This window comes from Paroedura picta, chromosome 2 (genome assembly GCF_049243985.1).
Source record: "Paroedura picta isolate Pp20150507F chromosome 2, Ppicta_v3.0, whole genome shotgun sequence".
In the NCBI taxonomy this organism is placed as follows: domain Eukaryota; kingdom Metazoa; phylum Chordata; class Lepidosauria; order Squamata; family Gekkonidae; genus Paroedura; species Paroedura picta.
Window position 1 is genome coordinate 89,892,046 of NC_135370.1, and position 12,269 is coordinate 89,904,314.

Below are 12,269 nucleotides of genomic sequence, written 5' to 3' on the forward strand. Positions count from 1 at the left end.
CTCTCTGGAGATGTCCCAGCTTCGGCGGGTGCTTGGAGCCACGGAGAAGGCGTTCACATGCACAGCACCTCCTTCCCTTGAGGGTTGCTGATGGAAAACTTTCACAACACCTCAGCTCACCTTCAACCACACCGTTTTCAGGGGAGGCGGTTTGCACCTGCAGGTGTGAGTCAGCAGGTGGCTGAAAGACACAACTGCTCCGTGGGTGTGGAGAAGCATGAATGTTCAGGCACAGCCACCCTTAGACAGAGCCCTGTAGAGGCCCCAGTGTGATCTCACTTCCTCTTTGGAAGAAAGGATCACATAAATCCTCCATGACTCTGACTGGGTCTGTCTAGCTTGAAAGAAGCTTGCAAGCAACCTTCTCACTAGGGATGTATATCTGGAATTTTACTAATTCAGATCCAGTCTGAACCACACACAGTGTAAATGCTCCAAAAGCAAACAGAATGTGTCTCATCAAATATGTGCCTGACAGAGATGATGTCCAGCCAGAACAGGTTGCCCATCAATGCAATTCTGTGTGACAGCATTTTCATTGTCTACTATTAGAGAATACAATATTTGCTTTCCCCATTCCCTATAGCCAGTATAGGTCTGCTGTAGGCTTCCACCATTGAGCTCTTATAACTTATCCATCTACCACCATCCTGTAGTGTAACCAATTAATTATCCATTTCATTTATATAAAATATTTGTATTCTACCCTTCCAGCTAACAGGATCCCCAGAGACATTTCATGCTCCATTCAGTTCCAAAGCATTCATCAGCTTCAGGGCAGATTGCATTGGTGGGTTCAGAATGGCCGGGGCTTGAATGGTGCACTCTCTCAACCTTTCTTCCTAAGCCTAAGAGGTCACCAAAAACTAATGCTGGAATTTTTTCATTAGGCTTTAAGGTGGACTCCGGCATAATTTTCCTAGGACTTAAGATCTTTTAACATCCCAGAAGCTGAGTAAAGAAAAGACAGGTGCTGTTCTGCTGCAGATGTACTTAAGTGTGGATCTTGCTGTTCTGTGTGAGTTAATTTAATCTCTAGTTATTGCTTACTAGACAACCTGGATTAAAAAAATTAATGCATAACTTTGGGGAGGAATTAAAGGTTCACACCTAAAAGACAGCTGAAATGCTTTGCAAATTGGGGGCTACAGCATACTGCCCAGTATCACAATAGAGAGGTATGAGCTTGTTTGCACTGTTTAAGATAGGCATTTTTGGGGTACAGGAATGCTGTGCGGCACCCCTGCCATGATAGTAAGGAAGATAGGCAATACCTTTGCAAAGGAATGAGGGAGGTATTGGGTTTGGTGCCACCTGTCACAGTTGTTTTGGAGTGGCAGTCACCAACACCTCAAAATTTCAAAGGGGCCTGCAGGTTCAAAAGTGTTCTTTACATTTGTTTGTTTCTTTATACATGCATGCCTACATGCATACATACATAACCCTCTTTCAGGGTTACCGACTTTTGGCAGTTCACATCTGGTTAAAATTACAGTCATAACAAAACAGTAAAAACAATTACAATTATATCCTATCCACCTTGGCTGCTTCTCCATCTCCTGCACAGAGGGAGACTTACCTTAGATGGTTTACTTAAGGGTGGGTTACTTTAGGGAAGGCCACAAGTCACGATGTTATTTTCTATCAATCACTGGCTCCACTCAAAAGCCTGGCAGATGAACTATCATTTTCAGGCCCTTCGAAACTGAAAAAGTTCCTGAAGGGCCCACAGCTTTTCCGGGAGCTCATTCCACCAGGTAGAGGCCAGGACTGAAAAGGCCTGGCCCTGTTTGAGGCCAGACTCACTTCTCTAGGGCTAGGGATCAACAGCAGGTTCATGTTGGCCGAGTGGAGTGCTCTTTGGGGAGTACTCTCATGCTTTTATTGTTTCCCCCCCCCCAACTTCATTAATGATACTGGAACCAGGCTTAGAGCAAATGTTAATAGTGCAGTAATGTAAAACAGGTTTAGAGTGCAGTAAGATAAAATTTAATTCCCTTCCCCGCATGCTCCCGTTAAGCAGCTAGGTAAAGAGGAAGATAGGAGCTCCTGCATGTGCCACACCTCTCTGTACTGCTCTGCAAGGGAACAATTTGATTATTTCTCAAATGGGAATGCTCTCTCCTCTCCATCTTCAGTTTAGTAAAGGAGGATCCTATGAAGGAGAGATAACTCCAGAGAATTCTATCCCAAGTGCAGGAGGGGAATTCTGCCTTGAAAGATATTTCTACTGAAACCAATGGAAATGGTGAGAGAAGACATGCATGTCTAAGTGTGGCCAAATTGCCTGCATTGCACTGGAATTCAGTGACCAACAATCCCTCCTTCAAATGGTTGACATTTACCCACTGCAGGGAATGTGTTTTTATGCTGTTCTTGGTTAAATGCAGCTGTTGTCACATACCTGTAATATGCTTGGTTGCCAGTCTGGGGGCTGCTTTAATGCTTGCATCTCTCTAGACCTGTCTCCATTTAAGCCCTTGTGGTATTATGATCAACTCCAAACATTTTACAGAATCAAAAAAAGCAGACACCATTTGCCCAGGTTCATGCAACTAATGAGTTGTAGAGTCCTCTCCTGTTCCCAAGACATTTCTTTATCCACCAGAATCAGTAGTCATGCATCCCTTGACTGAGCAAACCTCTCAAATGAGCTGACTTCCCTCTTATTGCTTTTCAGGACACTTCTGGTCCATGACATTCCTGAACCAAGCCAGGTTTGGCTTCATGTATTTTATCTCATCTCTGGGCCATTGTGTGGCACTGTTTCTGTCATTTAAGATTTTCCATTTAGGCCTTTTGGAGTAACATCACTATTTTGGATAATCCAGGACAACTAGGCTCCAGAACCTTTCCCCACTGTATGGAAGGTGGAATTTTTTCACTTTCCTCAGCTTCTCATAACAAACAGTACCTGCTGAGATTACCAATTCTTTACAGTCATTAAAGGTACATAAGAAAATAGGAGAGCAGCCAGAAAATAGATTTGGATTAGTAATTGTGTTGGTCTGAAGCAGCAGACCACAGTTAAGTGTTAGAGGTGCCACTGGACCCAAACTTTGTTTCAGGGGCCAGAAAAGAAATGTAGACAGTGAAAAAATTATTTTATTTAACTTTGTATATATAATCATGCCAGCAAAAACAATTCAAATTCTGACACGTTATTCTGTCACAAGAGCCAGTGCAGTGCAGTGGTTGAAGTGTCAGACTAGGATCTGGGAAATCCTGGTTCGACTCTCCCCTCATGCTGTAGAGGCCTAGCCCTGACCTGGGTAGTCCCAGGATAACTGGATCTTGTCAGACCTCGGAAGCTAAGCAGGGCCAACGTGGAGGCAGGCAATGGCAAACCACCTCCCAACATCTCTTGCCTTGAAAACTCCACAGGGTCACCATGTCAGCTGTGATTTGACAGCAATGTCTACGTACATACGTATGTACGTACATACCATCACTCCATTCATGTTCTGACCTGGATAGTTCCAGGATAGCCTGATCTCGTCAGGTCTTAGAAGCTAAGCTGGGCTGTCATGGAGGTAGGCAATGGCAAACCATCCCCAATCATCTCTTGCCTTGAAAATTCCACAGGGTTGCCATAGGTTCCCTCCTAGGTGCCCTCTCTGCCCTCACCTCAAACAGGCTCCTTGGTATTCCAGGGAGTTTCGGGAGAGGAAGAAGGAAGTGAGATGGCTAGAGTGAGTGTGGCAGAAGAACTCACAATGAGGCGGCAAGGACATCTCATTGCACCAAAATACTAGTTCATTGGATTTACTCGGTGAGGCATTAGCGAGCTTTTTTGCAGATAGTCTTGACGCTCCACTACGAATTTACTGCCACAATTGATACAGAATGCAAACTGGAAGTTCCGTGGCTGTTGAGAGGGACAAGGTTTGATGGCTTCAGATGGCTCTCTTTAACCAAAGTAGACAAACTGCTAGGGCCAATGAGGATGACCACTTGCCCCTTGGAACAAGGGTTTGCATGCTTTCCAAAACCTGCGAAACCTGTTTGAGCAGTGGTGTCAATGAGACAAAAGAAATGCAAGAACACTTGGAGGAAAAAGCCACTCATCACTTTCCACTCTCTTCACCACATGTTCCTATAACACATGTGCTAAAACTTTGTGACACATGAATGTGTGCATTTTAAAAAATAAATAAATACCAAAGCTGATTTCAAGAGTTGTTTTGAAACAAAAAAGCAGGGGGGATCCTTTCCCTGCCTACTAGTTCTATACTTCTGAAGCACTCTCACTCAGACAACTTTCCCTTTTTGGGGGCTCCAAAAGCATGTTTGGTTTCTCTTCAGGAAAAGTGGCCTGGGAAAGTGATTTGGAGTTTTGCAGGGAAAGACATTTCACTCCTTTGCTCCACTCAAACCTCCCTTAACTAACTAACTATCTAACAAACTAACTAACTAACTAACTAACTAACTAACTAACTAACTACACTGGTGCTTTGTTTAACACATGTATATTTGGCTGAGCCATGTTATCTAGTTAGCAGAAGATAGTGTTTGAGAGTATATCTGGAGAAACTACTCCTCCTAGGGAATATTTATGTTTATAAAAATGAAAGAGTTAATTTTACAGGCTAATAAATGTTCTCACCATGTACTAAATATGATTTAGAGATTTGCTATCTTAGCCTATCAGGTGTTCATTTTCTTACTTTAGATGAAAGATGATCCAAAGTGTAAAAGAAATCAACGAATAAACATATACTTTTAAAGCTGGTGTTTAGATATCTAGCACCCTTTGATAAATTCATACATATTTGCCTGAATGGGGGACAAACATTTTAACTAGAATTTAGGAAATGAGCAATACAACACCATACAAAATGACATACTGTACCTTTAGTCCAGCTTCCTGTTTCACAAGGGAGAAATTATCTTTTGAGGGAAGAAGTCCTGAATCTACTGCTTATCACCCTCAATGATAATATTGAATTATGCCATAGCACTCTGCAAAAATTACCCTGCATATGAGAAGTACATGTCTATATAACTACTGTGTATTAAGAAACTTGGTTAAAGTTAAGGGGAACATCCAACAACTTTATATACTAGATGTCTGTGCTTCCAAAAAAAAACCCCTACTATATATGGATAGTGACATGTTATTTCTGTTAAAGTTTTAAGTTGTATCTGAAAGGACATGTATAAAGTGTGTCTGATGTTAAACACTGTAATTTCACATTCAAGTATTTGAGGAAAATGATTTCTGTAATAATTATGCTCAGGAAAAAATAATTCCTGTTGAAAATGTTCATGCCACTGAAACTCAGTAAGATAAACTTCCATGTAAATGTACTTTGCATTAGGGTGGTACAAAGATTTATGTTCCTGTAGTGTTCATGAATAATTGGCATCAGTGGCAATCATTTAAACCCAAGGGTTGCTGAGTTCCTTATTGAAATCCTTCGGCTATCCTATATGTTCTTTAAAAAAAAAATCAAGAGGCTTTATTTATTTAAAGGCTTGCCAGTAAAAAGGCCCCAAGTCTTAATCCCCTTTCTACTACACACCAATGAAATTTAGGAAGCTCTTTGACTATTGACTTTTTCACATGGAAACTGATCTACTGAGCCTGGAAGTGAAAGACTATTTCTTGCAACAACAAAAAAGAAGCCTCTGAGACTCTGAAGAAGTTGTCAGCCTTGGCCTGTGTTGTGGCAGCAGCAGTAGCAAAAGCTTTCTGATCCTCAGATTTGTAAACTTGTAGACATCATAATGCCATTTCTCTCTTGTTAGCAGGTGTCCTGTCTGGAAGTTGCTGCCTCAGCCTCCAGCAGTGCCGGGAATTAGAAAATTGTCTGTCTTTCCTGAACCGTGAAGTGCTTCTCTTAAATAAAGGCCAGGTCAGATGTTAAAAGGACATTCTTGTCTCCTGAAGCCGAAATAATCTACAGTCATGTAGAGAAATGAAGGCATCCTCCTCCTCCTTCTGAAATGGTCAGTCTCTTGATCTGCCGTGATATTCTGATGGTTAAGAACGAGGGAGCAAATAAATAAAAATCTCCTCCTGTTCCTCTGACATTTCACAGTATTCCCTTTTCGATTGCCATTGCATGCTCAAGACCACTTAAATATATAATCATTTTCCTGTTGAGCCACCCCATTTTGGATAAGAGATTTCACTAAATATGTCAAGGTCATTCCACACACACTGAAGCCTTCAGTCTTCTCGTCTAACAAAATTAAAAGCCTCAAAATGGTGGGCATCTAAAAATAATATAAGCTGGTATCATTTTGTTTCCCATCTCCCTTTTAATTCGTCTGAATATAAAAAGGCAGAAATACCGAACACACGAAAGTAAGTTCTACTGAAATCAGATATCTTTCCAAATAAAGGCATTTAGGATTAAGGACTGGAGTACTCTTTTCATTTTCTTTTATATCCAATTGTGAGCATATCACTTGCATCAGAATTTCTGCTTTTGATATATTACAAACAACTATTTTGCTACAGACATCAAAGATTCAGAGGAAGAAACTGGCTGTAAAAAAGCATGTAAATCAATCTGTTGTTTGCCCTTTATATTACTATAATCAAAAACGGCCTGCTTTTCACTTCATCAGTAAATTAAAATGATTAGTCATTGTTTTGGTTTGGTTTGGTTTTTTGGCTGACTTTAGCTACTGAATTCTCATTTTGTCAAGGTGGTATAATGTTGATCTGATATAAACCATAGGACTGCCAGAGTGGTATAGCGGTCAGAGCAAGTACGAGGATCTTGGAGTACCCGAGTGTGAATTCCCATTCTGAAATGAAAGCCTTCTGGTTACCTTGGGCCTGCACCTCTCTCTCAGCCTAAACTTCTTCACAGGGATTGTTCTTATGATAAAAACGAGGAGAGAGAACAATGTTCTAGGCCTCTGTGATAACGCATTGAGGGAGAAAAGTTGGGTGTAAAAGCTAACACAAGACTTAAGTGTCTTTAAGGCCGCTGCTCAAAATAGTTGTTTCAGTACTTCTGGCCCAGAGAACGCCAGAACAAGCTGATAGATGGGTGTGATCAGTCTGTCTTTCATGAGAATCTAATTAAATAGCTCCTACAATGGCTCACACAGCTCATGCCCTGCATAATTCTCAAAGTGTTTTCCTTAATAATTGAAAAGATACATTCATGTGCATTAGGATAATGTTCTCTGTAGGAAAAAGAAATACACAATTCCCTTGACTGATCTAGAACCTGCAAATAAAAATGAGGAAAATAGAATAATAAGCCAAGCAAAGCTCTTCTTTTCCATCATTATGTATGTGCCAATTAAAATTACCTACACTAGTCAGAGCAGCCAGGTGCAGGATATCCTGGCAGCAAACAAATGGTCTTCCATCCAGTCAGCAAGCCATGCATTTAATGAGGAGACTGCCAAGCTTGCTATGGCCTAATGGATTGTGCTCTAGATCAACGTTTGGGATTCAAAACTGGATTGTGAAGCCTCTGAAAAGGTTGCAGGGCCAGCCCTAATTCCCCCTGCCCTTTTCTTAGCTGTCTTGTATTTTGGATGCCAAGATCTGGCCCTGGAAACAGTTTCTGCTATGTCATACATTAGTTGGTATTTTTCTCTCCGAATGCCACTCGGGGGCCAAGTGGCCAATTGGGAGGCGCACTACGCGCACCTCCCTATTGGCCACTTGGCCCACCCCGGACTCCCTGCCCACACTCCGTCCCCATATGGTTCGCTGCCGGGAGAGGAGAGGAGTGGCCGCTTTGAAGACGCGGCCCCCCTGCTCCTTTCCCGCCGGCGAACCATCGCCTCCAGCCAAAATGTCCCTGCCGCCCCCCCAGGGGGGGGAGTGGAAGGAGCCTTCTAGCACCCATTTTATTCCGATATAAAATGGGCTTTCAATCTAGTATTTTCATATTACAGAGTGGCCCAAAAATGCAAATCACAGAGCAGTGGTTCCCAACCTTTTCAGTATGGTGATTTGTAAGTTCAAATTTACTTGGCATGTTAATCTTGCTTTTATATGGTGATTCATCCAAGCTGGCCCAAGTTTCTGGGTACCACAGGCAAACGATGCCCCTGGCTTCGCGGCTCCTGATTGGCCCTCTCCGAGTTTTTATCCCAGACAGGTCCTGCCCTAATTCCTGCCCACCAGCCCTTACTGTTTTATTTAATCCGCGGCGCAGGACGTTTAAAGATAGAAGATTGGCTAGATGCTAAAAGTCTGCATCTTTAAATTGCTGAATCGGTTTTAAAAAAATGAGTTGCCAGTAGCATTAAAAACTGTATTCCACATGACATCTGATGTAGAACTATATTCACTACAACTGTTAATGAAGGATCAAAAAATACCCCAGGCATTGGCGTGAAGAAGTATTTAATTAAGCAGAAAAGAGGAAGCATCCATAAAACAAAGGACCAAAATATAAAGGGACAAAAGCCCTCAGAATACTTATTAATGCTTTATCAGTTCAGGCAGGGTGACCTTGTTATTTTAAGTAAAATAGTTTTTTTTTTTAATTAGACAAATGAAGTATAAAAGAAAATGGGGAGATAGAAGGGAAACCACTAGAGGGTAATGGAATATCAATGACATCGGCTTCGATTACTAGAGTTTTTTACAGGCAGAAGGGTTTCCATCCAAGGACTGCAACTTTCCATCCATGGAAAACTTCCATCCTCAGATTGAAACTTTTCATCTCCTGGCCTTCCTGCCACTGCAGTCCTGGGTGCAGAGGAGATATGTTACGCAGATGAAACCTGCCCACAGAAATATTCTGGTGGATCGAAGTCATTGTTTGCATTCTTTGTGAAAATGAAATGAACAGATTTGGTCCATTCTAAGCTAAGTGGCTAATGGAAAACCAACACAGCAAGTTTTTTTTGCACCTTTAGCAAGTGCAGCAAAAATATACAGTGAAGAAAAGCTCTGCTTTCTGAATGCCCTCTTCCATACTATTATTATATTTATAGAGGTCTTCTTGCTTTGGTCTTCTTTTGAGCTTGCAGGCATTTTGGAATTCTGACACAGTATAGAGACTACAATCACAAAACGGCTACTGCAAGAGGCAGAGCAAACAAAAATTGGCTGTCACAGGAGGTGAAACTGACCACAAAATAATTGCTGCAACAGGCAAGGCTGACCATAAAATGTCAGGGAGTTAAGTTAAGCATAGTAGCTCTTCAGCATTTCAGGCAGAAGTTCTGTTTAATGAGATGCATATTGTTGACAACATTTTCTTTCATATATGCACAATAAATGTACATATTAAGCTAGCTTAAAAAAAAAAAAAAACCTCATCTGGCAGTATCTATCTTCATTTTGCAAGCATCCAACACACTGATGCCAAAGGGAAAAGGGGGAAAAATCATCCCCTGGCTATCCTTTTACACGAACTCAGTTATTTTTAATTTGTACTGTTGCTTGTAACAACAACAATTGGTGCTAGATGGGTGGTCAAAGGGTGTGCATTTGTGTACAGTAAGAGAGAGAGTCTGGGCAGAATTTGATGGAAACATAAATGAAAACTAGTGGAGTTCTGCAGGGCTTGCAGAATGGAGCTCTTTTGCCAGGCATTTGCTTGAGGTCAAACTGAATCCAACACCTTCCATTGGATCGTCAGGCCTCCTTCCCATGAAACTCTATGCATGAACTGACCAACCATGGGTCCATCAGTATGCTTCAGTTGTGAACTACTGTTCCCATTATTGTTCTATTGTTCATACTATTTTGTACTACTTGTTCTATTGTTATTCTTGTTATTATCACTACTTATGGCTACCAATTCTCTGTATTGTTCTGTTCTACTATGTTTCATGTAAACCGTCCTCTGCCTCAGGGGAGAGTGGTATATAAATGTAATAAATAAAATAAAATAATAAAATAAGTGTCTAAAATTTGACATAGTGATATTATTGTCAGATTCCACCTGAATTATAAAAATCCATTTAAACTGGAAAGACCTGCTTACTTCAAAGTTCCAGGTATGCCCATTAAACATATTACCTGTGCAGCTCAGTCATGTTTAGTCTTTTTGAATATCACTCCACTATTTGCACAGGTCAAATGCTTTTCATAAAGCCATGGCCAACATTATACTCTGAACATCAAAAATTCTAATGCTCCACTTGGCCACACCCACTTTCTAAAAACACTTGAAGGGAATTAGGAAAGGTGTTCATGGGCACCCGGGCATCCATGGACGCAGTATCAGAATCCCTGCCAGGGGTGGCCAAATTGCAGCTCCCGTGATGGTTACGGACTACAATTAGGAAGGAACTCAGAAGTTGAGCTGTACAATAAAATAATGTAAAAATGTTATTTATTATAGTGCACAATTAAAAACAGAATAAAAACTACATAAAAACTATACAGAACTAACAGCACATAAGACCAAACACGTTTTGACTCTACTGGGTCTTCCTCAGTGGTCAGAACTGTGACAATACACTCTATATAAACTATCTAAACTCATTATAAAATGTAGCTGAGTGGTGGAATGGAATCTGTAAATTATGGCTCCAACCAATATATGTAAATTTTAGACTTTTTTGAGACCACCTCCTATGACATATGCCTAGGGTCACCACTCTTTGCTATTATATAATTCTGTGCTGAGAGTGTATCTCATGTGCGTCAGGAAAAAAGCTATATCCGGACTACAATTCCCATGAGCCCCTGCCATGAACATCTGGAGATTCACAGTTTGGCCACCCCTAAGCTATAGTATGGGGCAGTGGATAATTGGCTGGAAATGTGCCCAGGAGTTTTGATTTTAACTATTAGATGAGCTATTGATTAACTAGGTTACTTTGACCAAATTCCAGTTTTACTACTGTAAAGTGGGAATGTCAACCTACTTCACAAGGGGGGGGGATTAAAATTGGTGTTAGCTGACTTGATATTTAGAAGAGAGATGATTATAAATGGTTATAATTAAAAATGAATCAATACAGCTAAAAAGCTATTGCATAGGACACCTGCTAGGTATGAAGATATGCAAAAAAACATTCACATTGAATACTCTAATATTCACTCGATAGAATGTAGAGGGCCATATTTGCAATTACTGTTAACCAAAAGAGCCACCTTTTTTTTCATCCCTGACATGAGGCCTGCACTACAGGGGAGCCTCTGAACCCTCTTTCAGTCTGAGAATCAACTACCAACCATAAGCTCCACTAAGCAAAGGCCTTGCCTACTTCCATGAAATATGGAGTAGATGCCAAATTGGGAGGCAGGGCACAGAAGAGCCACAAATGGCTCCTAAGCCACTGAATATCATAGCTGTTGTGCTAATTCTACATCCTACATCATGCCTTTCCAACAGTTTTGTGCAAGCTAGTACTTGAACATCTCTTGTTTTAAACATTTATTAAAAACTAGCAGTATAGCCTGCTGTAAAAAAAATACAGCGGGCCCTAGGGGCCTGGGGGACGGTTTGGCTTCCCCCCGCCCCGATGTAGAAAAACGTTCCCCAAGCCCCGGGGAAGGCGATCACACCTCTAGGTGTGCTTTTGGGTCTGAGGGGGCATAGGAGTGTTGTGGACATACCTTGCTGGGTTCCAGTGCTTGCCAGGATCTCTGCCAGGTTGGCATGAAGTTACTTTGGGGATCCCTTTTTCAAAACTCTGGGGATTTCTGCTTTTCTATCCCTCATTACTTGCCTCTTGAGAGTTAGGGGTGTCTCTACCAGCTCAAAATGTGTTTTCATTCCTTTGCTGCATATACCCCAGTTGATGGTTATGCTCTGGACCTGTGTATTTCAGCTCTGGGGAATTAGACAAAGATCCCTTGCCAGTTTGATATCTCTAGCATGCTGCAGGGCCATTCTACTGCATCATGAACCTCACAAACTGAGTTTGCTCATCACAATTCATAGCTCACAAACTGGGCATACCACAAACTACAAAACAAACCACATTTTCATAGTTCATACCTATTCCTATTCATAATCTTTAACCGCTCCTCGTGGAGCGGAAGAAATAAAACAGTAAGGGCCCCGAGGGCGGGCCCTGTCCGGGATGAGGAAGGGTGCCGATAGGCCCCTTCCCCTGGACTGACAAGCGGAGGCCCCAATTGATTGGCCCCTCCGCTTGTCAGTCCAGCCCCAAACTGCCAATCAGCACCCTATGATCACACCTCTAGGTGAAATTTCACCATTAGTGGAATACACAGATAAGAGATCACCTGTTGTAAATATAATAGAAAGGAATAACCAAATAAGGACTTGCTTGTACAGATAGATGTTTGTTGAGGTAGATGTTGGCTGAAGTAGATGAAGTAGATGGGGTAGGTGTTCTGTTCAGAATCACAG

The 12,269-nt window shown here is 41.6% G+C and overlaps 1 protein-coding gene across 1 annotated transcript in view; it reads left to right on the plus strand.

Moving 5' to 3' along the window:
- The window catches only part of KCNQ1 (potassium voltage-gated channel subfamily Q member 1), a 481,025-nt gene extending 473,730 nt beyond the window's left edge, over positions 1–7,295 (plus strand). Inside the window, exon 19 of the mRNA XM_077321532.1 lies at positions 5,755–7,295. Coding sequence (XP_077177647.1) covers positions 5,755–5,805 — 51 coding nt within the window. The 3' untranslated portion in view covers positions 5,806–7,295. The remainder of the gene's footprint in view (positions 1–5,754) is intronic.
- Positions 7,296–12,269: the final 4,974 nt, after the last annotated feature.